The 23,500-nt window shown below is 38.7% G+C and overlaps 1 protein-coding gene and 1 long non-coding RNA gene across 3 annotated transcripts; both read right to left on the bottom strand.

Moving 5' to 3' along the window:
• Positions 1 to 9,712: 9,712 nt before the first annotated feature.
• LOC109409346 (protein CLP1 homolog) lies at positions 9,713 to 11,327 on the bottom strand. Of its 2 annotated transcripts, XM_019682800.3 has the most exons (3): positions 11,251 to 11,327; positions 11,033 to 11,175; positions 9,713 to 10,973 (listed from the first exon to the last, which is right to left on the bottom strand). In XM_019682800.3, the coding sequence occupies exons 2-3, from the start codon at positions 11,135 to 11,137 to the stop codon at positions 9,801 to 9,803; spliced, it is 1,278 nt and encodes a 425-aa protein (XP_019538345.3). In that variant the 5' UTR covers positions 11,138 to 11,175; positions 11,251 to 11,327; the 3' UTR covers positions 9,713 to 9,800. The 2 variants fall into 2 exon arrangements, with proteins under 2 accessions (XP_019538345.3, XP_029726258.2); XM_029870398.2 differs by lacking the exon at positions 11,251 to 11,327 and having other exon boundaries at positions 11,033 to 11,244.
• Positions 11,328 to 12,296: 969 nt separating this feature from the next.
• On the bottom strand, positions 12,297 to 12,858 carry LOC134287496 (uncharacterized). Its single transcript, XR_009997343.1, has 3 exons — positions 12,817 to 12,858; positions 12,611 to 12,744; positions 12,297 to 12,527 (listed from the first exon to the last, which is right to left on the bottom strand). It is a non-coding gene; the product is annotated as an uncharacterized LOC134287496 (long non-coding RNA).
• Between the last annotated feature and the right edge of the window lie 10,642 nt (positions 12,859 to 23,500).

Here is a 23,500-nt window from a genome sequence, read left to right as displayed (position 1 = left end):
CATTTCCAGCGATGGAAGAATGGCCAGGTACCCATACAAGGTGAACAGCGTTTGCGGAATTCAGCTCCTCGATTTGAGTTCGACAAGCGATAACTATCTTCGACCTGGAGTTGGCCGAAGCAAGTGCTTTAATAGCAGCCTGGTTATCTGAACAGAAGTATATTACTTTGCCCATTACGTGCTGCTGAAGTGCTGATTGCACTCCGCACATAAGAGCAAAGATTTCGGCCTGATAAACGGTGCAGTGTCTACCAAGTGAGTAAGACTGATGCAGCCTTAGCTCACGAGAATAAACAGCAGCACCTGCTCGACCTTCGAGAAGGGAGCCATCAGTGCAACATACGATGCCGTCTGAAATACTGCTCTCTAGATAACCAGATGTCCACTCATCCCGAGAAGGGAATTTCGTGGAAAATTTCCTATATGGAAAATTACAAGCAATTATAAGATCACTTGGAGCAAGGACAACTTTGTCCCAATTCACCAAAAGTGGAAACAACGAGGTGTGTGTTGAACTGCGGTTCACAGGAGTTTCCTCTAGTAAACCGAGTACCCATAGACGGTAAGTGCAAGAAAGTGCTTCTTGTTTGAGATGAATGTGTAGTGGAGCAACGTCAAAGAGAACTTCGAGCGCTGTGCCGTGGGAGATGAAGAGAACGCTCTAGATATCGCCATTAAGCACATCCTTTGGAGATGGCCTAATTTTGATTGGACCGTTCTCACTTCGCCCTTTTGCCACCACACAAGACATCCATAAGCCAATATTGGCCGAACCACAGTTGTGTAAATCCATTTGATATACTTGGGTTTTAGACCCCAAGTTGTACCAAAGGTTCGCCGGCATTGCCCGAAGGCCATACAAGCTTTCTTGATTCTGAACTAAATGTGAGGTGTCCAGCAAATCAAGAATGACTCCAACGTACTTTACCTGTTTAATCACATCGATTTCAGAATCAAAGAGACGTAAAGGTCGAACACCATTACGGTTTCGCTTTTCCGTGAAAAGAACAATAGATGTTTTACTCGGATTTACCGAAAGGCCATATTGGCGACACTAACCCTCAACTACCTGAAGAGCGTTCTGCATCAGTTTGAAAAGGGTGCTGAAGCACATACCGACTAACAATGTTAGGTAGTCGTCGGCAAAACCATAAGTAGGAAAACCGCTATTACCCAAGCAGCGCGACTTGTTGCTAATCCAGGAACAGCAACCTTAATGCCATTTATTCACTGTCCGTATTACGGACGACAGAACACAATTGCTTCTTCTTCGAAACCCAAAAAGCGCAGATTCTGAATTCTTATGCAACATAAACGAGGAGGAATGATAAAAAAGTTGGGAAAAGATTTTGTCCAGACTCGAACCACGGACACCAGGAGTATTATCTACTCACCCTACATACTACACCAAAAGCTCTGTGAGAGAATCGATGCTCAACTCACCATAAAAGCTACTGAAGTTACTTGTTACTTTATTGCACCTTCTTTGTCACAAGCTAGAGAACTGTCAAAATGAAAAAAACGCTCAAGTTTTCTGTAACGGATATGGAACCTAATCTGAACAAACAAATCAGAGTTAAATGTTTCATGCATGTTACATAACACATTTAATATAAGCTGACTGTATTATCACTTGCGAGCAATATGTAAGCTCGCCTCCACAAATCGATGTCAAACACGTGGTAATTTGTGATTTCTATGAAACAAAGCCGCAACTTTACGGGTTTCGGAGTTTAAATGTAACTCAACTGACAAGATGGAAGTTTCGTGCGCTTCTAGTGCAACTCATTTAGACCAAAGCATAGAAAGCCACAATCTGCATGATGTTGCAGGTGCTGCTTGGGTATTGAGTTGCCTCAATAGCGTATCTGCTACGAGATTCCACAAAAGTGGTGATAAGACTCCCCCTTGAGGGCATCCACAAACACTCAATTCCCTAATCGCCGCTTGACACAATGTCGAGAAGAGATGTCGGTTTTCCAGCATTTAGTGAATCCAATTGGAAATCTTTGGAGATATACCATGACCCCGTGCGACTTCCAATATGGCATCAAAAGACACGATGTCAAAGGCACCCTCGATATCTATGAAAACACTCAAGCAGGATTACTTTTGAGCGAATGCCTTCTCGATATCGTAAACAACTTTGTGTAAAAGAGTCACAGTGGACTTTCCAGATTGGTAAGCATGTTGGTTCACATGAAGAGGCACGTTGGCCAGATGAACATCACGGATGTGATGATCGACAATGCGTTCTAAGTATTTTAGAAGAAAAGAGGTCAAACTAATAGGTCTGAAACTCTTTGCTTCTTCATACGACGCACGACCCACTTTCGGGATAAACTTCACAGTAATATCCCGCCAGGATTTGTGAATATACCCTGTAGCAAAACTGCGTCTCGTGGATGCAAACAAGTAGTTGTTTTAAAACATGTATGAAACGATCAAATCCCTTCTGAAGCAAAATAGGATAAATTCAATCTGCCCCAGGAGATTTGAAAGGAGCAAAGCTAATTAGTGACCATTCAATCGATTCTAGAGTTATGATACTCCGAGCCGAAGCTAAAGAATCATAACTACAAGAAAAGACATCAGGTTCATCCGAAGATGTAATATCCACACATCCGGGAAAGTGTGTACTCAATAAACAGTCCAAAACTTCCTCATCAGAGGAAGTGAAATAACCATTTGGCAAACGAAACGAAACGAAGTTCACTTGAAAATCCTTACCTACTGGCTTCACTCAAACTGGAAACATTTGTACAAAGGTTTTTCCAGCCGGATCGTTCAGCAGACCGAAGAGCTTTCTGGTAGGCCTTGCGAGCCGACCTGAAAGCCTCCGATCCAGCAGAACGTCGTCTGTTCCAACTCTTTCTACATTGTTTCCTGAGCTTCGCCAGATTAGAGTTTCATCAAGGGGTTCCTCTTGTGGTCTTCACAGACCGCAGAGGGCAAGCTTCTTCAAAAGCTTCCATGATGAAGGCCGTTGTAGTATCAACGGCATCATCTAAATCACTTGGAGTGTCAATGGATGGTGAGTATCCATGAATTTTGGCTGCAACCAAATCAGTAAAGAGATCCCAGTTTGTTAACCGGGGGTTCCTGAAACGCAAAGTTTGCGAAGTAACATTCACATGTTCAAAAAAAAAAGTGTAGCGATTGTCAGATAAAGATTCTTCATCTGATACATGCCAATTGATCAGCTCGTAACTAATTCTGCTAGAACAAAGCGTTATGTCTAACACTTCCTCTCCAGCAGATAGGTACCATGAAGGTTGGGCGGTTGCCTATGTTAAGTAATCCAAGATCTGTACTACTTAAGTATTCCATCAGGGGTCATGCACAAATTACGTCACGCTTTTATGGGGGAGGGGGGGGGGGGTTTACAGAACGTGACGACCCATACAATAAATAATGAAGTCCCATACAAAAAGTGTGACATAGGGGGGAGGAGGGGTTGAAAAAGGTCGATTTTTGCGTGTGTATCACCCCTGAGCCTCTCAAATTGATGTCTGAGCTGCCCTAGATAATATGGTGAGTATTAGCATAACTATCAACAATTAGCGGAAGGCCTTTTGAAGTACAGTATGCTATGACTTGCTTGAAAGCATCCGCAGGGGCTGGTTCACCATGCGGTAAATAAACCGAACAAAAGACGTATTTCCTGTTGAGATTTCCAACAGATACATCGATTGTGATAGCACATACATCTCTAGTAGTTAGTTCAGAGATGAGTGTAGCAACGATTGCGTTGTTGACAAGCACACATGCTCGAGGCTTGACACGTGATTAAGCCATTTCATGTTTACTAAAAGTAGCAAACACCGGGTTCACAAGTTTCCTAGATAGAAACCCCCCTTACAAAAGTAAGGTTCTTGGACCAAGGCCACTTGGGCTGAGCCATTTTGCATAAGTCTGCAAAGATTGATCGTTGCTGTTCTTTTGTGCTAAAGATTGATCTGAGCTATCCTAACCGTAGCCACTACCCAAACTACTGATTGTCTTGGAGAAACACAAGGTCCACCGCGCTATTGCTCCGGTTAGCACAGTAAGGGCAATTATTGTGGGGGGTGTCCTGGTATACCACAGGCTCCGTTTGCGATTAGGTTTTTATAAGACCCCCTAACCATTAATTCCTAGGCACGGTAAGCGTAAAGCCGCATAACACCTTGAATTAGGGGTCACCTGATTAGTGGACTCCTACCACTGGAACAGGTGGTCCGTAGTGCTACTCTTAGCCAGTTGAATCAACTGCTACCGACACTACACAGCTATCTAGGCAGATCGGGAAACGAAGTTAATATTGGTGATCAACTTCATACGGGCCCGAAAAGCCGCCAAAAGGATAATCTGAGGATTGAGTACAACAGAAGAAAATAATAGCGATTTTTCTAAAAAAAAGTTTGTTCCAAGTGCAACTCCTGAATGACTCGCTGATGGAATACCCTAAGAAAATTCTAATAAATTTCCTGAGTATATTAGTAAAATTCAACGGAATCAGTGAAAAAAAAGTTGAAAATACTTTCTGAAAGCATTACTGAAATTCTCAGAAGAGTTTTTTTAGAATCCTTAACATTTTTACGGCAAGGTTAGGCAAATGCAGCGTTTCAAACCCTAGAAATAATTCCTTAAGAAGTCATTGGATGCATCCCTGGGATAAAAATGTTGAAGAAATCCAAGGTAAATACTCGATAGAATTTGAAGAATAAATCGTTGGAAGAACAGGGTGTCTACTTAATTATGAAAATGAAATGCCCTGATATTTCCAGGATTTTTCCAGGTTTTTGAAAATAATTCCAGGTTCAAGAAACTTTAACAAATCGACTAAACAAAACATGTTTTCAGATTTCTAGAAAATCGTGGAAACGCAACTTTTTGGGAAATTTCTAATTCCAGCTACAATGACATTTAAGGAGAACATTCCACCAGCATTTAGGACTGGAGCACGAGAAGATTTTCTGATGGAATTCTAAATACAATCCTGGCGATACTTTTGGAGAATTTCTGCATAATTTAATAAAAAATTTGTTTATGAATTTCTGAAGCAATTTAGCAAGGAAAACAACAAGAAGTTACACTACATTTTTATAAAAGTTAGGCTGGGCTGTTCCAGCAGGCTGAGTAGTTCCTGAGCAAATTTTCTTAAATACTGTCGGAAATTTAAAAAATTGCAGCTAACGCTTTTAAACAAATCCTCCAAGAAACCCTTCACGCAGAGCTTCAGTTATTGCGCACGAAGACCTTCGTTGCTTTCGCTCAAGTATGTATTTTTCAGGAATTTCGCTAGACTCTTTTTTCCAGTGATTCCTCCTTTTGTAGAAATTTCTAGCAACAATATATATGAAAGTATAATAAAGTATATGAGCAAATATTGTTACAGATGAACTATTTTCAAAATTAATAGAAAAAAGTTGTAGGGTAGGACGGGGCAAGATGGCCACCCGGGGCAAGATGAGCACCCCTTCGTCTTGCTACTTTTATGATGAATTTTGTCCAAACAACATCATAATCCGTTAGAATAAAGTTCATCTTGTTTGTAAACCTAAAAAAAGACACTTCATAATGAACGAATTGAAAAATATCGTCAAATTAATGAATAACATGAATTTTTAGCATTTTCTTATAAGAAATCGTCAAAATAAAATAAGGTTTTTACGTCAGAATCAAATTTTTACCATAATTCTGGTTATCAGCCAACATTATTGCTGTGTGCGTTCAAGATGCAAACGGTGCCCAAATGCGCTTCAAACGCGGTAACACATGTTACCAAAGGCAACGTAGCAACCATAGCCAATATCACCGCCAACCTAGGATTCGAAAGCTCCCACTGACATCGGGTTACTTGTTAGAAAATCTTACCGCATTTGGTGCTCCCGCATTTGATATTTGCATTTTGAATGCACACAGCAATACTAGCATGCTACAAAGCATTTTAAGTTATATTAGAAAATATTTTCTAACAACAAACATTAAAATTTATTCAATTTTAGTTATTTCTTTGTATTGGGGCAATTTGAGCACCCCTGATGGGAGCATAGAAAATAGTTTGAAGTTATTGTAATCCTCTCAATAGTGCCAAACATAGGTTTCCGTATCCTCTGTAACTATTTGGTTGCGTAAATTTGTAAAAATAAGCCACTTAATAATCGTTCATTGACTTCCGCTTAATAATCGGGTCATTTCGTATAAAGTATTATAAAAACACATTTTTTAATAATCGAGAAAGAAACTGATAATTTTGGAACGTGATACCATAGCTATGAACAAGATTTGCTATATCAATCACTGTATGGCCAATTTATAGTTAAAATATTGGGTTTTTAATTAAGTGCTCTTCTTGCCCTGTAGGGGTGCTCGTCTTGCCCCGCAGCATGTTCGAACTGACCATAAAACATCTTTTTTGTTTAGTCAAATAAATCATCCTTATTGTGAATTTTGAACCCTGCCATGTTTATGGGTGGTAGAAAACATAATATAGAAAAGAACTACTGAGAGTTACCCTGAAAAATTGTGTTCACTTTCATTAAATTCAACGTGATCCTTAGGGTGCTCATCTTGCCCCGCCCTACCCTAAGTTGTTTTGGTTGTCAACAGTATCGTTCTTAAAACAAGTAATTGACAACTAGAATATACTAATAAGTTGGCAACCATGTTCCAAAACTATTGCATTATGTCCATCGAAAATAGTTTCTATCGAGTTCGTTAAAATATGTGGAGCTCATAAGCAACTCTGGGAAAGAAAGAGTTGATCATTTTTTTCAAACATTGTTTAGAATCATTTATGAGTTGTTATACAAATGTTTCAGAAATGACCAGAAAAATATTTGAAAATTTCCCCAGAAGTCATCTAGTTAATTTCGCTAGAAAAACTAACATCGAATCCGCCAGGAGTTCCAACTGATCAATAATATTCTGCCGGAGTTTCAGGAACTACGCTCAAAATGTATCTTTAAGTTCCTTCAGGTATTTTTAAGGCGATTGCGAATTTGTTAGGCAAACTTCAATAAATTCTGCAATTTAAGTCACTAAGCCAATATTTAACGCTACAATAGATTGAAAGATTTGAGAATTCAAAATCCTAACAATAAAAGCATGACGACACGACTCAGTTTTCCGAAATAGGTAAAACATAAAATAGGAGATTGTTGTGGAAAAAGTACAAGTTAGTTCAAACGTCAAGGGTAATAAATATCCGATATATTGTTTAACGTGCGGGTAGATAGTAGCGGCGCAGCCGAAATTTTTATTCGCTTTGAGACATTCCTAACTGAAAATTTGTATTAAAATGATGAACACAGAATTTCCCTGATTGTCACCAGAATTCCCTGAGAATTCCAGGATTTTTTCAGGTCGAGTAAAATTCCCTGATAATTCCTGGTTTTCCAGGTTTTTCCAGGTAGTAGACATCCTGAATAATGCCTGGAAAAACCCTGGACAAACTTTTTAAATCTTTGAAAGAATTCTTTATGAATGCTTTGGAAGAATTACTGGAAAAATCGGGGGGAGGAACACTTGTTTTCTCAAATCGAAGTATCCAAAAAAGCCGTAAAAAAAGAAAAAAAAAACCGGTAGAAGATTTACCGTTTTTTCACTGAACTTTTTGTTGGATATTCCGACATTTTTGGGTTGTAAGAACATGCCCCTGGGAGAAATTCTGGAGGAATCCTTGGAATAATTCCTTGAGAACTCTTTGGAAGAATTTTTGGAGGCTTGATAGTTTTTTCTAAGGAATCCTTGAAGGAATTCTTAAACGATTTTTTGGAAGAATTTGTGATGAAATGCTTGGAAGAATTTTTGAAGAAATCCTTGGAAGAATTCCTGGAGGAATCCTTTTAAGAATTTATGTAGACATCCTCGAAAAAATCCTTTTTCACAAGTTTACAAAATAAAACGAAAGTCGTTAACTTCTGTCAACGACCAAAATTTTTGAAGCACAATTTAGTACTGATTTCGAAACCGACCTTCAAAAAATTTAAAGTAGAACAGTTTTTGAGTTTTAGCTCAATATTGAGTTTTGTAACTTTTCACAATATGTAATTTACTAAAATTCAAATATATTGCGTTTTGTTCAACCAATTTTAAATCTTTTTCCATAAATTAAGAGCTGAATACAATACCATTCGATCATCTGAATACAGGATTTGCATCAGATTGATGAAATTCAAGATATTGGCGAGTTGTATGGACGACCTTCTTAAATTTTAGCAAAATTCCCAAATTTTTTTGAAGAAATGTATTTTTTTCAATAAGAAAAAAACAACTAAAAAATTCTTTCTCAACGTTTATTTGACATATCATATGTAGACGAGTTACAGTAAAAATTTCAGCTCAATCGGAGCATTGATTACGGAGAATGAGATGTTTGAAGTGAGCGACTTTGCTTAAAAATAGAACAAAAATCGATTTCAAATCATCAGCCTTGTATGGAAAGTCGAAAAAATTTCCGCTCTACTGAAATTTTTTTCCTTCGCGTTTTCGAACTCAGGGCATGATTCTACACCAAAAATGATCATCAGCTTACCGAGTTCAAAAATGCTGTAAACTAGTGTTATTGGAGAAATTCTTGGAAAATTTCCAAAGGAATCCGTGGATTAATTTCTTGATGACTCTTTGAAAGAATTTCTAGGTAATCCTTGGAAGACTTCCTGGAGGAGCTCTTGGAAGAATTTCTAAAAAAATCTTGAAAGATGAATTCCTGGATTTTTTCAAGAAATCCTAGTAAGAATTGCTTGATAAATCTATGAAAGAATTCTTTATACATAGGCCCATTGGACAAATTCCTGGAGGAATCTTTGAAAAAGTCCTGGAGTAATCTTTGGAATATTTTCTGGAGGAACCCTTGAAAGAATACTTGGAGGAATCTTTGACAGAATTACTAGAGAAATTATTTGGAAAATTCAGATTTTTTGAAAGAATTTCTGGAGAATGTTTTGAAAAAATCCTGCAGGAATTCTTGGAAGAATTCATAAAGGATTCTTTGAAAGAATTCCTGGAGGAACATTCCTGTATGAACGTTGGGAAGAATACTTTGAGGAATCCTTAAAAGAAGTCCTAGATGAATGGTTAAACAAAACTGCAAGAATCCTTGGAAGAGCTCCTGAAGGAATCTTTGGAAAAATGCTGGAGGTATGTTTGGAAGAATTCCTGGATGAATGCTTGGAGAAATTCCTGGGCGAGCTTTAGTATAAAAATCCTGTTGGTATTTTTGGAGGAATTCCTGGTGAGATTCTTAGAACAAGTGTTTGCGTCAGCAGGAGTTTTTTGAATAAACCTAAATCACTCAAGAAGTTTCAGCGGAAATCCACCTGAGTTGTATAATTCAATGGATTTCGAATCATTTTCTGGAGGTTTGTAAATGAACCTGCGAATATCGCGAAATTTCATTTTGTGAAATAGATAATTAGCTACTAGACTTTCTGATTCGTTACCAGGAGAGCGTGTGAGAAAATATCCCAGACATTTTTTCATTATTTTAATCTTCTTGGAAAATCCTCGAAAACTATCACCAGAAAACATTCCAATAATTCTATTGGAATTTCTTTAATGATTAAATAAGAACAAATTGATGATGATGGAGAACTACGTTCCACGCCAAATGACGAACCGAGAAGGCAAATCGTGAACTGAAACCCTTCAAACTTAAAATCATGCCTTACTGCCTGAACCATCGCTTTACGAGGACGTCATCATGTTTCTTAATCATGTGTAACCATTCTGAAAGTTAAGACTATTTTATTTAATAACGTTATCAGTGTCATCCACACATTCACGACCCTTCCGAAACCCCTCACCCGACCCCATCAATGGCTATCCATAAACTGCAAATCAGACACCAGCAAAATCGTTTGGGGTAGCGGCCTCGGCTGGGGTGACAAAATCGTCAGCACTTCCTTTTCCATATTTACGTCCGTTACGCAGATAAAGCCGGCCACGTTGCTTTGAATGACATTCTCTTCGACGCTCTCAGCAAAACTGACGGCCAGGATGTGATGGAGGAGTTGCATGCTCGGTTGAACCGGTACCAGTTTGGTAAAATTGTCCTGCTTTTTCATGCCTAGTGGAAGACACGAATCCGGCAGGGCCGGTGATCCGACTTTGAAGATCTTCACATCGCTGAATTTGACGTCAAACGAATGCGGATAGAGGGGCATCTTGGAGCCATAGAAATACTCACGGATCCGAGTGTCGCGAGCCTCCGCCCGTTGGGATCTGGTACGCTTCACAACGCCTCCGCTTTTCGGTAGATAAACAACCTGAACGGATTTCGACGAAACGTCACGGAGCAATTCGTTGTACAGCCTTTCCTGGTCCAGCACAAAAATGGCATTAGCTTCGAATTCTTTGGCCGCATGGAGGATGTGATGGTAGCCGCCTTGCTTGACCCATCCGCACGTGTTGATAATCATTCCGGAATGTTTCGCCCTTTTGTTAGCCTGCAACCGCTCAAGGGTAGTTTCGGCTAACTTCGTAACCAGTGCATCGTAGAATACGCCATTCTCATCGAGACTTGTATGTCCAAAATGATAAACCAGGGGCGCCTGCTGGGAAAACCCCTCCGCCACCGGGGCCGGCCGTTCCACCAGCAAAGCTCCAATCGTCCCCGGTATGGCGATGCCTCCCTGCCCCACATCCAGGTCTACATAGATGGGCCTCCTTCCCAGACGCACTGCGTAGTTCAACATAATCCGACACAGCGTCGATTTGCCCACATCCATCGGGCCTACAACCATCGCCACTGGCCCTCGAACGTCATCCTCCTCGGCCTTCGTTCGCAGATGCTCCAGCGCCGAATTACAGTTCAAGTACTGTACCATGGGAGTCTCCCTTGCCACGTACGCCACATCCGGCTTTCCACGCAGTTCGATTGTGCATCCGTGATAGGTAAAAATCGCCACCTTGGCGCCGACTCCAAACTCGTACGATTTCTTCATTACCAGTTCGGTACCATACAGCTCGGCATGTCCGTTCAGCAGCTACAATTACAAAATCATTACAATATAAGTATAAACCCTTTCCACAGGGCGGTACTCACCGTGACCGTGACTTTTTCGTTGTTGCCGTTCTCCATCTCGAAGCGAAGCTCCGAATCCTGCTCTAGTTTATACTCCGTCCGTGGTCCCGGCTGATCGTCACTCATTGTTTAGTGGGAATTTGATTCGATCTAGTGTTGGAAAACTGTAATCTCTTAATCAATTACAAATGATACTACTTATTACAAATAATAGAACTATGTATTTCATATGTATTTACCTAAAAATGAGGTAATTATAACGAAACGAATGAATATGAATCACGAGCAAATGCAGCAAATGCGCTGAAAGTTTCGCCTCGGGTTTTGACGTTTGTCTGTATTTACAAACACGGGAGGGATTCGGAAATTAGGTCAACATAACGTTTTGCCCACCTTTTATACACTGAACGAAAACCACCGCCGTGTAAAGAATGATTATTTCAGTAGAAAATAACAAGGGGTTTCCAACCAAATTGGCTTCCCGCATAATCACTAACTGTAAATGCAGCGTTTCTCATACTGTTGATGACTATTAGCAATTGTCATTTAACCATTTCTCAAGCTATCCGAGATAACAGTAAGATAACCATACCACGTACAGATTTGCCCGTTTGACAAATGGTAAGCCGCCAAATTACAGTATGTGGAATAGGCGGTTAAGATAGGTTACCATAAAAATTCGCTCATTTTCCCGAACAAATTTTTCGCAATACAGTAAAGAATATGGTCGATATACTATCCAGTTTTTCAGGCGATTCATTGCATAGCAAATGGTTGGGGAACAGTTAAACCACAGAGAACAGACGTTTAAGCTCGATCAAAAATACGCCGAAATCGTGTGTAAAGGATTTAAGTGTACCTCAACGCCACCAACGGAGACTGCCCCACATATAAAGTCGATTTGACCACACGATGGCAGTGTTCATCGTTAAAATACACTAGGCCACAAAGCAACACGAGCGCCAAACGGCCAAAAACGGCGAGCTTTGGAAACAAATGTGACAACACAACAATGTAAGTGATGGGACGCTAGCGCCGCGCAACGGGAGCATAACCACATACTCCGATATGACCGTTACAAAGTTTTACACAAGGCAGAAAGCGAAGATAGACGTCTGTTCTCTGTGGTTAAACCATAAACTTGAAAGATAAACGAATACAGTATGTATTACTATTGATTTATAGTTCTCCATAGTACAATAACTGCATTCCGTATAACATATATAAAGTTATAAAGAGAGACACAAGAAACGAATTAAATAAGACTTAATAGAACAATTTTATTTAATACTCTGTAATAGACCCTATCACCCGATATCTTGTCCGATATGCCAAAAAATGTCGTTTTCTGCTCCAGTTTCAAGCTTGCGTGCCGTTGTCAGCAGGATTCTGGAGAAGTCACGGAATTCCCGAAAAGCTCCAGCCGCTGGAGTATAATTGGGGATTCAATCAAGGGAAGGTCAATCCATACTTGATTGCCCTGGCGTTGGAAGCGCAACCGCGCACAAGGAAATGCCTACAAAAGAAATATAGTCGATTCTTAGTTCATTGTTCAACTCAAGAAACACCAGAATCTTGCAGGTGGTACAAAATGCTCACCGTGGGCGGACGGTGCACCTCATGCCTCGTTGCCGAACCTTCCGAATGATGCGCGATGTTGTTTTGTTTTAGTGGCCACCTGTAGGCCACTGACGAGGACGATCAGTACCTCTCCGGGTGGAAACCGTTTCCGCCTACGAAAAGAAAAGATACACTGTATGTTTTCGTTGGGTAGACAAAATTTTTCCGTTAGATAAAATACTTACCACTTTCAAGTACGTTAACTGCTGCTGCTGGGTCGTGTTATTCTCTTTCCAACACTCAGGAAAATTGCCTCATACTTAATGGCAAATATCCATGTGCCAAACCACATCCAAAGTATATGCAGCCAATAGCCGCTTACGCAGGCAAATTAGCACATGAATAGTATGTGCTCCAAATTGTATGAGTCGCTACTGTATGGTGCCTCATCAAAAGTATGAGTCGCACTTATGGAAAGCATTTGTTTACCCCCATTGCAAAAATCCATGTCCCGGACACATAGAAGGAATGAAGATATTTTTCCCAGTGAAGGAGCCTCGTAGCAGTGCGGTAAGGGTCACCAAGCTTATAATCGCACGGGGTGAGGGTTCGATTCCCGCTTCGGGCGTTGAAATTTTTCGTGAGAATAGTTTCTTCCCCGTTTCCATTGGTGCATGCTCCGTTGTTCGTTGTCTAATGTTAACCCGCATAATCACAAACTGTAAATGCAACGTTTCTCATACTGTAGCTAATCATTAGCAATTGTTATTTAACCATTTCTCAGACCATCTAAGATAACAGTAAGCTAACCATTCCATGTACAGATTTGCCAGTATGACAAATGGTAATCCGCCAAATAACAGTATGTGGAATAGGCGGTTAAGATAGGTTACCATAAAAAATCGCTCGTTTGCTCGAACAAATTTTTCGCAAAACCGTAAAGCTTACTGTCAATATACTATCCAGTTTTTCAGACATTCCACTGTATATCAAACGGTTAGAGATCAGTTTTACAATATATGTGGAAGAAGAACGAACAATGTATGTGTTACTGTTGATTTAATGTTTTTCATGGTATTTCAAACGTATGATATATGGTCCTACTGTATTGAATCCGTATAAAACTAGTATATTTTCCAAATATTCAAATGAAACTGCCCGCATAATCACAAACTGTAAATGCAACGTTTCTCATACTGTAGCTAATCATTAGCAATTGTTATTTAACCATTTCTCAGACCATCTAAGATAACAGTAAGCTAACCATTCCATGTACAGATTTGCCAGTATGACAAATGGTAATCTGCCAAATAACAGTATGTGGAATAGGCGGTTAAGATAGGTTACCATAAAAAATCGCTCGTTTGCTCGAACAAATTTTTCGCAAAACCGTAAAGCTTACTGTCAATATACTATCCAGTTTTTCAGACATTCCACTGTATATCAAACGGTTAGAGATCAGTTTTACAATATATGTGGAAGAAGAACGAACAATGTATGTGTTACTGTTGATTTAATGTTTTTCATGGTATTTCAAACGTATGATATATGGTCCTACTGTATTGAATCCGTATAAAACTAGTATATTTTCCAAATATTCAAATGAAACTGGATGATGGTTCCGTTTCCAAATGATAATGGTCACAAGTTTCTAGTTTCCTATGAACATATTGTTTTAGCTCGGAACCCAAGTAAGAACTAGGAGAATTTTCACTTACAAACGGAGCTACCATCCTCTTCGAATATAATACACAATTTAAGGAGCGCATCATGAGTTATATTTTTCAATCAAAAACTTTCTCACTTCGACTCACGTAACTAGCGGCTGCAAGCAATAACTACATTTGTTCACTGTGGAAGATTTTTCGACCCTTCATTATGTGTGCATTGGTTAAACTGGTTCAAATCATCGGTATGTCCGAATAACAGTTTGGTTCAATTCCGATCTAGCCGCCTCAACGCACCTAAGTTCCAGTTAACTCGCCCACACTGCACTTGTTAACTGCAATTGTTGACCTTGTAGATACGCCGAATAGTATGCATCGAACAGCGAAAAACTAAAATGAATTAAATAAAAAATCACCTAATGTCTAGTATGGGAATGGAATTATGATTTACCTTATTTTTGTTACTTCTGTGTGGAGGACACCCGCGGAATCAACTTTTCAAACTCGATTTGCACTTTTTTTCTTAAATTTATTGACAAACAGCGCAGCGGCAAATCTCAGAATATTTCACTTACAAATACAAATGCGTGTAACCGTTCAACAGATTGTTAAGCATATGTACTGTATTGTGAAATTTATATGTGATAGTGTGTTCGGCTACTGTGAGTACAGACCATTTGACTTGAGGTGATCCCATAGTGCCACCATTTCTCGCGAGCTTCATTTCCACAATGCCAAACAATGTTCAAACAGTATAACATACTGTTACCAATTGGCATACGTTGTCAAAGACGTTCTCTATGGTGTAAAGTGTGGGGCTTCATATTGTAAAATAGAAAACCAAATGTTTGCCTTAAAGTAACAGTAACAGTTAGAACAAACTTACTGTTTGAAAAATATGACAAACTGTATTTTGTTATGCGGGAAGTTTAAAACAGTCTGTACAGCCGAAAGCTGAAGACGTTGTCCGTGTCTTTAAATTGACATTACAGCCATACATCAGCCGATTTTCATTGGTTCACAAATACCAAAGCATGCAACAGTTTGTCATATTGCTGAACATAAGTTACATATAATGAAACGCACGTGTGTAAGTGGGTTGCAAGGAATACGCACGAACAGTTTGATATAAGGTGAGTTTATATTGCCACCATTATTCACGAACTCCCATTTCCATATCATTTAACAACACTTGCACAGTATAACATATAGTTACCACTTAGTGTGCATTGTACATACCATGATTAATAGTCGACCGCGTTGAATCTCACATTCAGCGACATAACAGCAACTATTTGTCATACATTAACAAGAACAGATACAAGACATTTACTGTTTGGAGATTAAGACAAACTGTAAATCTCTATGCGGGTTCTTTAACGGTGTTGAGATAATTCCATATTCTGAATCTGCATGTCAAACTGAGCCGAAATCCAAATTTTCATGAATTTTTGTGCCCGGAAACCTATTTAAAAGTCAATTTGAAGTTTGTATGGGAGCGATTTGATGAATCACCCCTTGTTGGATTTTGTAATGGGCGGTGCTGTCAAACAGTTGCCCAGCTGTCAACAGATGTTTTGAAAAAATCTGTTTGAAATTTATTTAAGGTATCAAATTAAAGTTCTAAAAATCTGAAAAAAATCATAGTGGCTCAGAAAAAGGTTCTGTTTTGTTTAAAAATATAAAATCATTTAATTTTTCTTAATTTAAAAACCCAATTGATTACCGAGGGGACGTCTTTTCCAGATAAGCTAGATTTTAAGCCAAAATTTACCAAAGGATTCACATTTTTTCATAATTTCAACGAAATTGAAGGAATTGACAAAAATCGATCAAAATCACCCATATCCGAAATATCCGATAAAATCGATTATAATTTTTGCAATCCATATCGAATCGAATAAAACCGGTGCACATCTCTAATAGAGGTAATAAACTATAGAGGAAGAATGTCGCTGGCGTCGCTGCCGAAACATCTCTTGCTGGCGGAGATAGGCCGGGCTATAAGTGTCAAAGCGAAAAAGTATGCAGTTTGACAGATAGATACCCGACATGTTTGCGAGCGAGAACAAAGGGAACAGCAGCGACATTCGTCCTCTATAGTTTATTAATTCTATTACATCTCTAGCCAAAAATGTCATTTTTTTTCTACACGCTTAAACTGCTCCGCACATCGCATGAGTAACAGTTGCTCACTGTGGAGCATCGCTGCAAATCCGGGAGAATGCGTGAAAATTTTGTGTACGTCTTACTCACGCCGTTTGCTGATGGCCAGTTACTCATTTTTGAGCTCCTGGCTTGTGTTGACAAACGCTTTAAAAAGCGAGCGTCTGTCAATTTCCACAACAAAAAAAAAAATAATTAAAAAAACTGTTTTCTCTGGCCGAATAGAAAATTATGGTTCATGGTATCGTGCATATTATAAGATATTCCTTTGTGGAATAATTACGATAAATATAATAATATATTTATGATTGAATGATTCAAGTCTTAGAAATTAGATCATTCAATACCTTTCAATAATCGCAGTATTAATGATAACGATTCCTTCTATGATTCATGAATAATTTTCAATAATTGGATTTCCATGAGTTCGCTGACCGTAATCAATAGTTAATGCTTTTTGACTGCACTTAGACCGTATAGTCATAACCGAAACGCAAATATGGTCAATTATAACAAGCATACCTTGTAATCCTAGTCAAATCCGTGGTCTAACTCGTCAGCAAGCCCGTCAGTGCTTGAAAAAAATATTCCTGATGACCGATTCCCAATCACCAATACTCGAGCCAACACTATCACGCTACCACGATTTTGTGAAGAACATGGGAAACATTACATGCCACAGGTGGTAGATGTATTCCCGTGCACATCCTCCGTCCATCCGTCGTCACTGCGCTGTGAATATCGGCTCCGGCATGGATTTTCTCTGGGGTTCAAGTTACTAAATCGATGGATCAAAGAATTTTCCTGCGTAGATTTTTTTGTCCTTCGCGCCTTCACAACATTACTGCATTTCGATCAACTGCGAGCACAGATTCTGTTTGGTGTCGTGCGTAAACACCACCGAGAAACTATCAACACCGATTAATCAGGTTCGATTCCCGATCCTTCAAATAAAAAACGCCGTCGAAGTAAACAATGATTCACATAATCGTCACCAAACTTGACAGTGTCCGACAACTGCCCGCAGGGGTGTGCTTTTTTCCTGTCGGTAAAGTAGATTTGGTGAAATATTTCCGTTTTGTTTTTATTATTTGTCGTATCGTAAAATAGATGATACAGTGATTATAACATGTTTGATTCTGCAAAATTTTTGTTCGAGAAATCGGGCATTTTTGAATGGTAACGATACCAAGAACGATACTTAACAACCCATTCGGCCTATCATCAAAACTCCCGGAATGATAAATGCTATCATCAAAACGATTGGTCTTATCATCGATGTATAATCCACTTTATGATAGCACAAACAATTACTAAAGCATACGCTGTACAATTATTGTATCATACCATTTTACTCGGGTGGGATGATCTCCAAAAGTAAGTATTCCAGTATTCCATTAAAAAAATATTAAATTATGTAGTTAAACTTGTTTTTTTTTATTTAATTTAGGTGAAAAACTGCATCGCTGGATATTGGTATGTATAATCGATAAATCGGGTGTAAATGACACCGAGGATGACACCCTGAGGGACACCCGATGTGGAGCCGTCACTATTTATTTCTTCAATTTCAATTTATTTATCAATTCTTTAATAAATTTCTTAAATATTTAATTAATTCGAACTATTATTTCTTATTCTCCTGAAAACATTTAAAAATTAATTAATTTAGCCAAATGAGTAACTATCACACATTTTCAGAACAAGCGAAGTGTTGACGACGGGGCACTTACACTCCGTGTGGTGTTTCTGTCAGCTGCCGCGACGATCACTTGGCGATGACGACGACGATGACGACGACGACGATGATGGTAATCACACCCAGGGTGCAAAATTTTCATAGTCATTGATTGAAAACAGCACGAATTTGAATGATTATGCACTGAATATTCAAAACTAACAACTTCATTTTCGCTCTACCTATTCACACAGTCAGTCAATTTGTAGTCATTGAATATGAAGCCGATCGAGAAACATCTTCATAATTACCTACGTTTATGGCTACGATTCCTTCCAAAAACACTCCACAACAATCAAATGGGAGAAGATCTGTGTAAAGCACCGTTAATTGTAATCGAAACGTTAATATTTTATCAGCAATTTAGCACTTTGTAAGATGTTCACAAATATTCATTGACATTCATTCAGTTGACAAACGAATATCGAGCAGCTGAATATGAATATGCAGGCAAGTGAATGAAAATTGCCTCACGGTGAACTTCAACTCGCCTGCTCGAAAATTTTGCGCCCTGATCACACCACATCAGATGCACGGTACCGTTGCGAAGGGAGACGGTATTCGATTCCGCGTGTGCCGATCAACAGGCAAGAGAAACGCACTGAATAAACTGTCGACGACCGAAACTACTTACTGATACTCGGAGGATTGAGTGGTAGATAATTAAAATCGATTGGTCCAAATCGAATATGGGAGCAATCAACTCTTCCTAGATCCGGTCAAATTCTTTCGCATTCGAAGACGTGACTTAGTCGGATGAGGAAAAGTTGATCGCAATGCATTTATATTTTTTCTAGACTCATGCCAAAGTTACTTGCATTCGGAACCGTGGCGTACCAGAGTGAGAAAATAAATGCTTGCCCACACTTGAATCGGTGTCAAACTGGCCTTTTCAGACTCTTGCCAAAGTTACTCGCATTCGGAACCGTAGCGTGCCAGAGTGGAAAAAGTTTGATCGATTCAGTATGATTTAGACTTCTCGATTCTAAATACTAAGTAACTCTTTTTCAAAGACTTAAATTTTCCAATCAAGCTCCAGCCAACTCCTTTCGCATTCGAAGGCTTGGGTAATAGGAGGGATTAGAAAAGATTAAGCTTCTCAAAGTGCTTGGTAAGAAGGATTTCGAGTAGTAAGTGAATGAGCGTTCTGTAGCTTGTGACGTACAAGGCAAAACTGCTACCGTCTTTATTGTTCGATCGCTTTTTATACTATCGTCCAGACATTATTCGCACCCTCCTTTTACATGTTTTTTCCTGATTCCTACGTAAAGCATATTAATTATATGTGTATCGTCCAGAAACTATGCTCACCCTCTTTACATCATTAATTAACTCATGATTCATCAAAATTCTAACTTGTATACATACAATCCTGCAATGAATCTTTCCAACAAGTTTTGCTAACAAATAATTAATCCCTGATCAAAACCTTTTCTGGTACTTTGACCATTACAATACATTGGGGTTGTGTTCTTGACTTTACGTTAGTTGTGAGCATAGATAATTGATTACAATTTTATATCCTATCGGTGCATGTCTGGAACTAACAATTACAAATGGCGTAGCTTGTACTCTAGTTTAATGAATTTCACAATATTGCGTAATTATAAATCATGCTTATGTGTAAGTGCTATCCGATTGCGCAACATTAAATCCGATGGTGAAATTCCATACCGCGCTTGCGCATTTACGCTGTGAAACCGTGAACATACTTGAATATGATATCAGTTTCTAATATGAATTAGAATGATTCATCCCCATGTATGCTATGAGTATGCGTTCCGGGCTAATCGATTACTACGCACGCGCAGTTTGTTCCGTTCTTGATCAGTCATCCCCGATGCTGCGCTATCGTAGCATATCGTATGCAACGTTGTGTGAAAGGTCGCTCGTTTTCAATTCGATCTAATTGATTTTGCATATTGCAATTTACACTGGTTGTCATGAATATGTGACCAACACGATTCACAAAACGTTACCTCTACGATTATTATACAAGCTTTTGCGTTAGATTATTACAAGCGATTTGCTTAATGCTAGATGTAGGAAATGATTGGAATTAGTGTGCTCTAGTTGTTTAGAAATTGACGTACTTCACGCGTCGCGTTCGTAAAGTGCCCCACACAATGCATACGTTTGCGTGTGCGTGACAGTAGTTTGACACATTTCCCATGGGAAAACTGTCAAAAAAACGCAAACCTCGACGGAACGGACGCTATGTGTTCCAGGCTTAAGTGTAGTACGCACCTCAAAAGTACTGTGGAAAAGGATAGGACAAGAAACGGTCAAGAAATGATTTCGTTGTCAAAATTTCTTGAGCGGTCCGCAGCTGAAAAGAAATGAAAATTGTGTAACGCTCGTAACGCCTGCCGGGCAAATCAAATGGAGCTGTCACTTTTCCTTGCGGAAAAATATTCCGTTCAATTATTCCTCAAGGAAAAGTGACATTTTTTCCCATACTAATCCAGTTGTCAAAATTCCTTTGGTAATTAGAGGGATTTTTTCTGGAGTGCTTTTCTTACCAGGTGCATACTAGACTTTAACACGAAGCATACGCATTTATGTGTAACGGTGACGAAACGCTTCAATGTGTGAAGCTTAAGCCTGGAACACATAGCGTCCGTTCCGTCGAGGTTTGCGTTTTTTTGACAGTTTTCCCATGGGAAATGTGTCAAATTACTGTCACGCACACGCAAACGTATGCATTGTGTGGGGCACTTTACACTGAACGGCGGCTTGCGGTGAAAATTACTATTCTGAGGGTCAATTTAAATACACAACGCCACTAAATTTGTGCAGACTGAGTTTCGTTTCAATTCAACAAAATTGGGTTCTTTAGGGGTATCCAGATTATCTCAGATTCGGATTCTCCGCCCGAAAATTAGTCGAAATCCAAAATTTCATAGTTTTTGGAGTCCGGGAACTATTTTTAAAATGCATTTAAAGTTTGTATGGGGAAATTTTTTTTGTTCGGGTTGAACTGTCATTTTATCAATTGAACTGTCATTCTATCCACGAAAATTAAAACTGTTTTGTTAATTTAACCATCAAAACAAAGGTATTTGAATCCAATAAAATCATGTTATACTCAGAAAAATTAGCTCTTTCGATTAGGCTACAGAAAATAGCAATATTTTATTCACTAAATAACCCAATTGGGTTTTTAAATTAAGAAAAATGTATCGATTTTTTGATTTCATACGAAAGAGCACCTTTTTCTGAGCCACTATGATTTTTTTCAGATTTTTAGAACTTTATTTTGGTACCTTAAATCAATTTCAAAGACATTTTTTGAAATCACCTTTTGACAGCTGGGTAACTGTTTGATAGCTCCACCCAGTACAAAATGCGACGAGGGGTGATTGGACAAATCGCTCCCATACAAACTTCAAATTGATTTTTAAATAGGTTCCCGGGCACCAAAATTCATGAAAATTTGGATTTCGGCTCAGTTTTGCATGCAGAATCAGAATATCGAATTATCTCAACACCGCCAAAGAAGCCAATTATGTTTTTAATTTTACCATGGACTCGATTTTCAATAGGAAGCAATCAGTGAAGTACTAGATTGAAAGTAGTGAGCTGGATTTTTGTATGGTGAGATGATCAATTCTCCGTTTCTGCAATGAAATGGTGTAAAAAGCGTGGGTTATATATATGATTTCTTACCTAATTTGATGCTGTTTGAGCAAAACTTTGGGTAACTGTGTTGTTGAAGTTGCATGAAATAAATAATACAACAACACAGCTACCCAAAGTTTTGCTCAAACACCATAAAATTAAGCAAGAAATCATAATATGATCATAATATGAACCCACGCTGTTTACACCATTTCATTGCAGAAACGGAGAATTGATCATCTCACCATACAAAAATCCAGCTCACTACTTTCAATCTAGTACTTCACTGATTGCTTCCTATTAAAAAAAGTTTCTGTTGGCAACCGGATTCGAACCAAGAACCTTGACATCACCAGGCTCGCACGCTAGCACTCGGCTATCGAACGCGGTTGATGTGAGAAGTAACAAAACGCACACAAGAAGCGGTGGTGGGTTGATGATCATGTTTTGCCATGGTAAATTTAAAAACATTTTTATGCTTGTCATTACTGCAAGCCGCCTTCCAGTGACTCATGCTGCTTTGGCTTTGAAGCACTTGTTCAAAAATGAGTAAGGGTGCTATTACACTCTTTGCCCAGACGCCAAATATTTGAACACTTTTGACAGTTAAATTTTGGCAGGTTGTTTGGCTCTGTTTGTCCCTATTCGTTTTTCGAGAGTGACAAATATTTTTGTTTGCCAGTTACACCTTGGTCAAAATTTAACTGTCAAAAGTGGGCAAATATTTGGCATTGATCAAAGAGTGTCATACTAGCTTAAGGCCCCTCTTGCTCACTTTAGGTGTGCCATGGGCAAGATTCAAATATTACGTCCATCGTTTTTCGGGATTTCTAGACCCCCCTACCCCCTCTGTCACGCAGTTTTCCTATACCCAATACACGTACTGTCACAATTTTCTAGACCCCCCGTCCCCCAACTGTTGGACGTAATGTTTGAACGTTCCCATGGGATGAATACAAATTTGAGTAGATCTTGCTCATTATTGAGTGGACCGACCTCTGCGTGTTAGATTGGTTTTCCGTGTACAGGTGGTCCCAGCACGGAGGAAGTTAGGCGTTCGACAATGTTAGGCATTTGTTAGTTATGTTGCTCATCGAAAATTTTTCGAGAGCATAAATCATAACCCCGAATTTATGCTGAATGTTCGATTTTTTCGCGCATCATTGACAGTTGAGCAAATGGCAGTGGAAAAACACTTTGTTAGTTGCGGCAGCTTAAAAATCGCGTTCGTCGGTCGAGAAAAAGAAAAAATTGCTCGTCTCAAATAGTTAAACCCGTAGGAACCACTTCCGTCGTTGCGTTGTCCAAACCGTCAGTTAATCGTCGCTGCTCCTGGCCACGAAGTCCGTTTCGTTCGCGTCGTACCGTCGCCGGAACCAGTTATCTCCAAAACAGTGACCGATTCCTTTAAGTTTGGCTCCATCGTGTCGGTGAGTCATTTTATTTTTAATATGATTTATTTTTCATTTAATTTCAATTAAATTTTAATTAAATTTTAATTAAATTTTAATTAAATTTTAATTAAACTTTAATTAAATTTTAATTAAACTTTAATTAAATTTTAATTAAATTTTGATCAAATTTTAATTAAAATTTAATTAAATTTTAATCAAATTTTAATTAAATTTTAATTAAATTTTAACAAAATTTTAATTAAATTTTAATTAAATTTAAATTATATTTTAATTAAATTTTAATTAAATTTCAATTAAATTTTAATTAAATTTCAATTAAATT

The sequence above is a fragment of the Aedes albopictus genome, chromosome 2 (assembly GCF_035046485.1).
Source record: "Aedes albopictus strain Foshan chromosome 2, AalbF5, whole genome shotgun sequence".
In the NCBI taxonomy this organism is placed as follows: Eukaryota; Metazoa; Arthropoda; class Insecta; order Diptera; family Culicidae; genus Aedes; species Aedes albopictus.
This window is presented reverse-complemented; position numbering and strand designations above follow the sequence as displayed.

Bases quoted from the DNA above. Each gene is read 5' to 3' on its own strand.
- LOC109409346 (XM_019682800.3), bottom strand. From the start codon at position 11,137: ATGAGTGACGATCAGCCGGGACCACGGACGGAGTATAAACTAGAGCAG. The intron at 10,974-11,032 runs GTGAGTACCGCC...TTGTAATTGTAG, and splicing joins ACGAAAAAGTCACGGTCACG to CTGCTGAACGGACATGCCGA.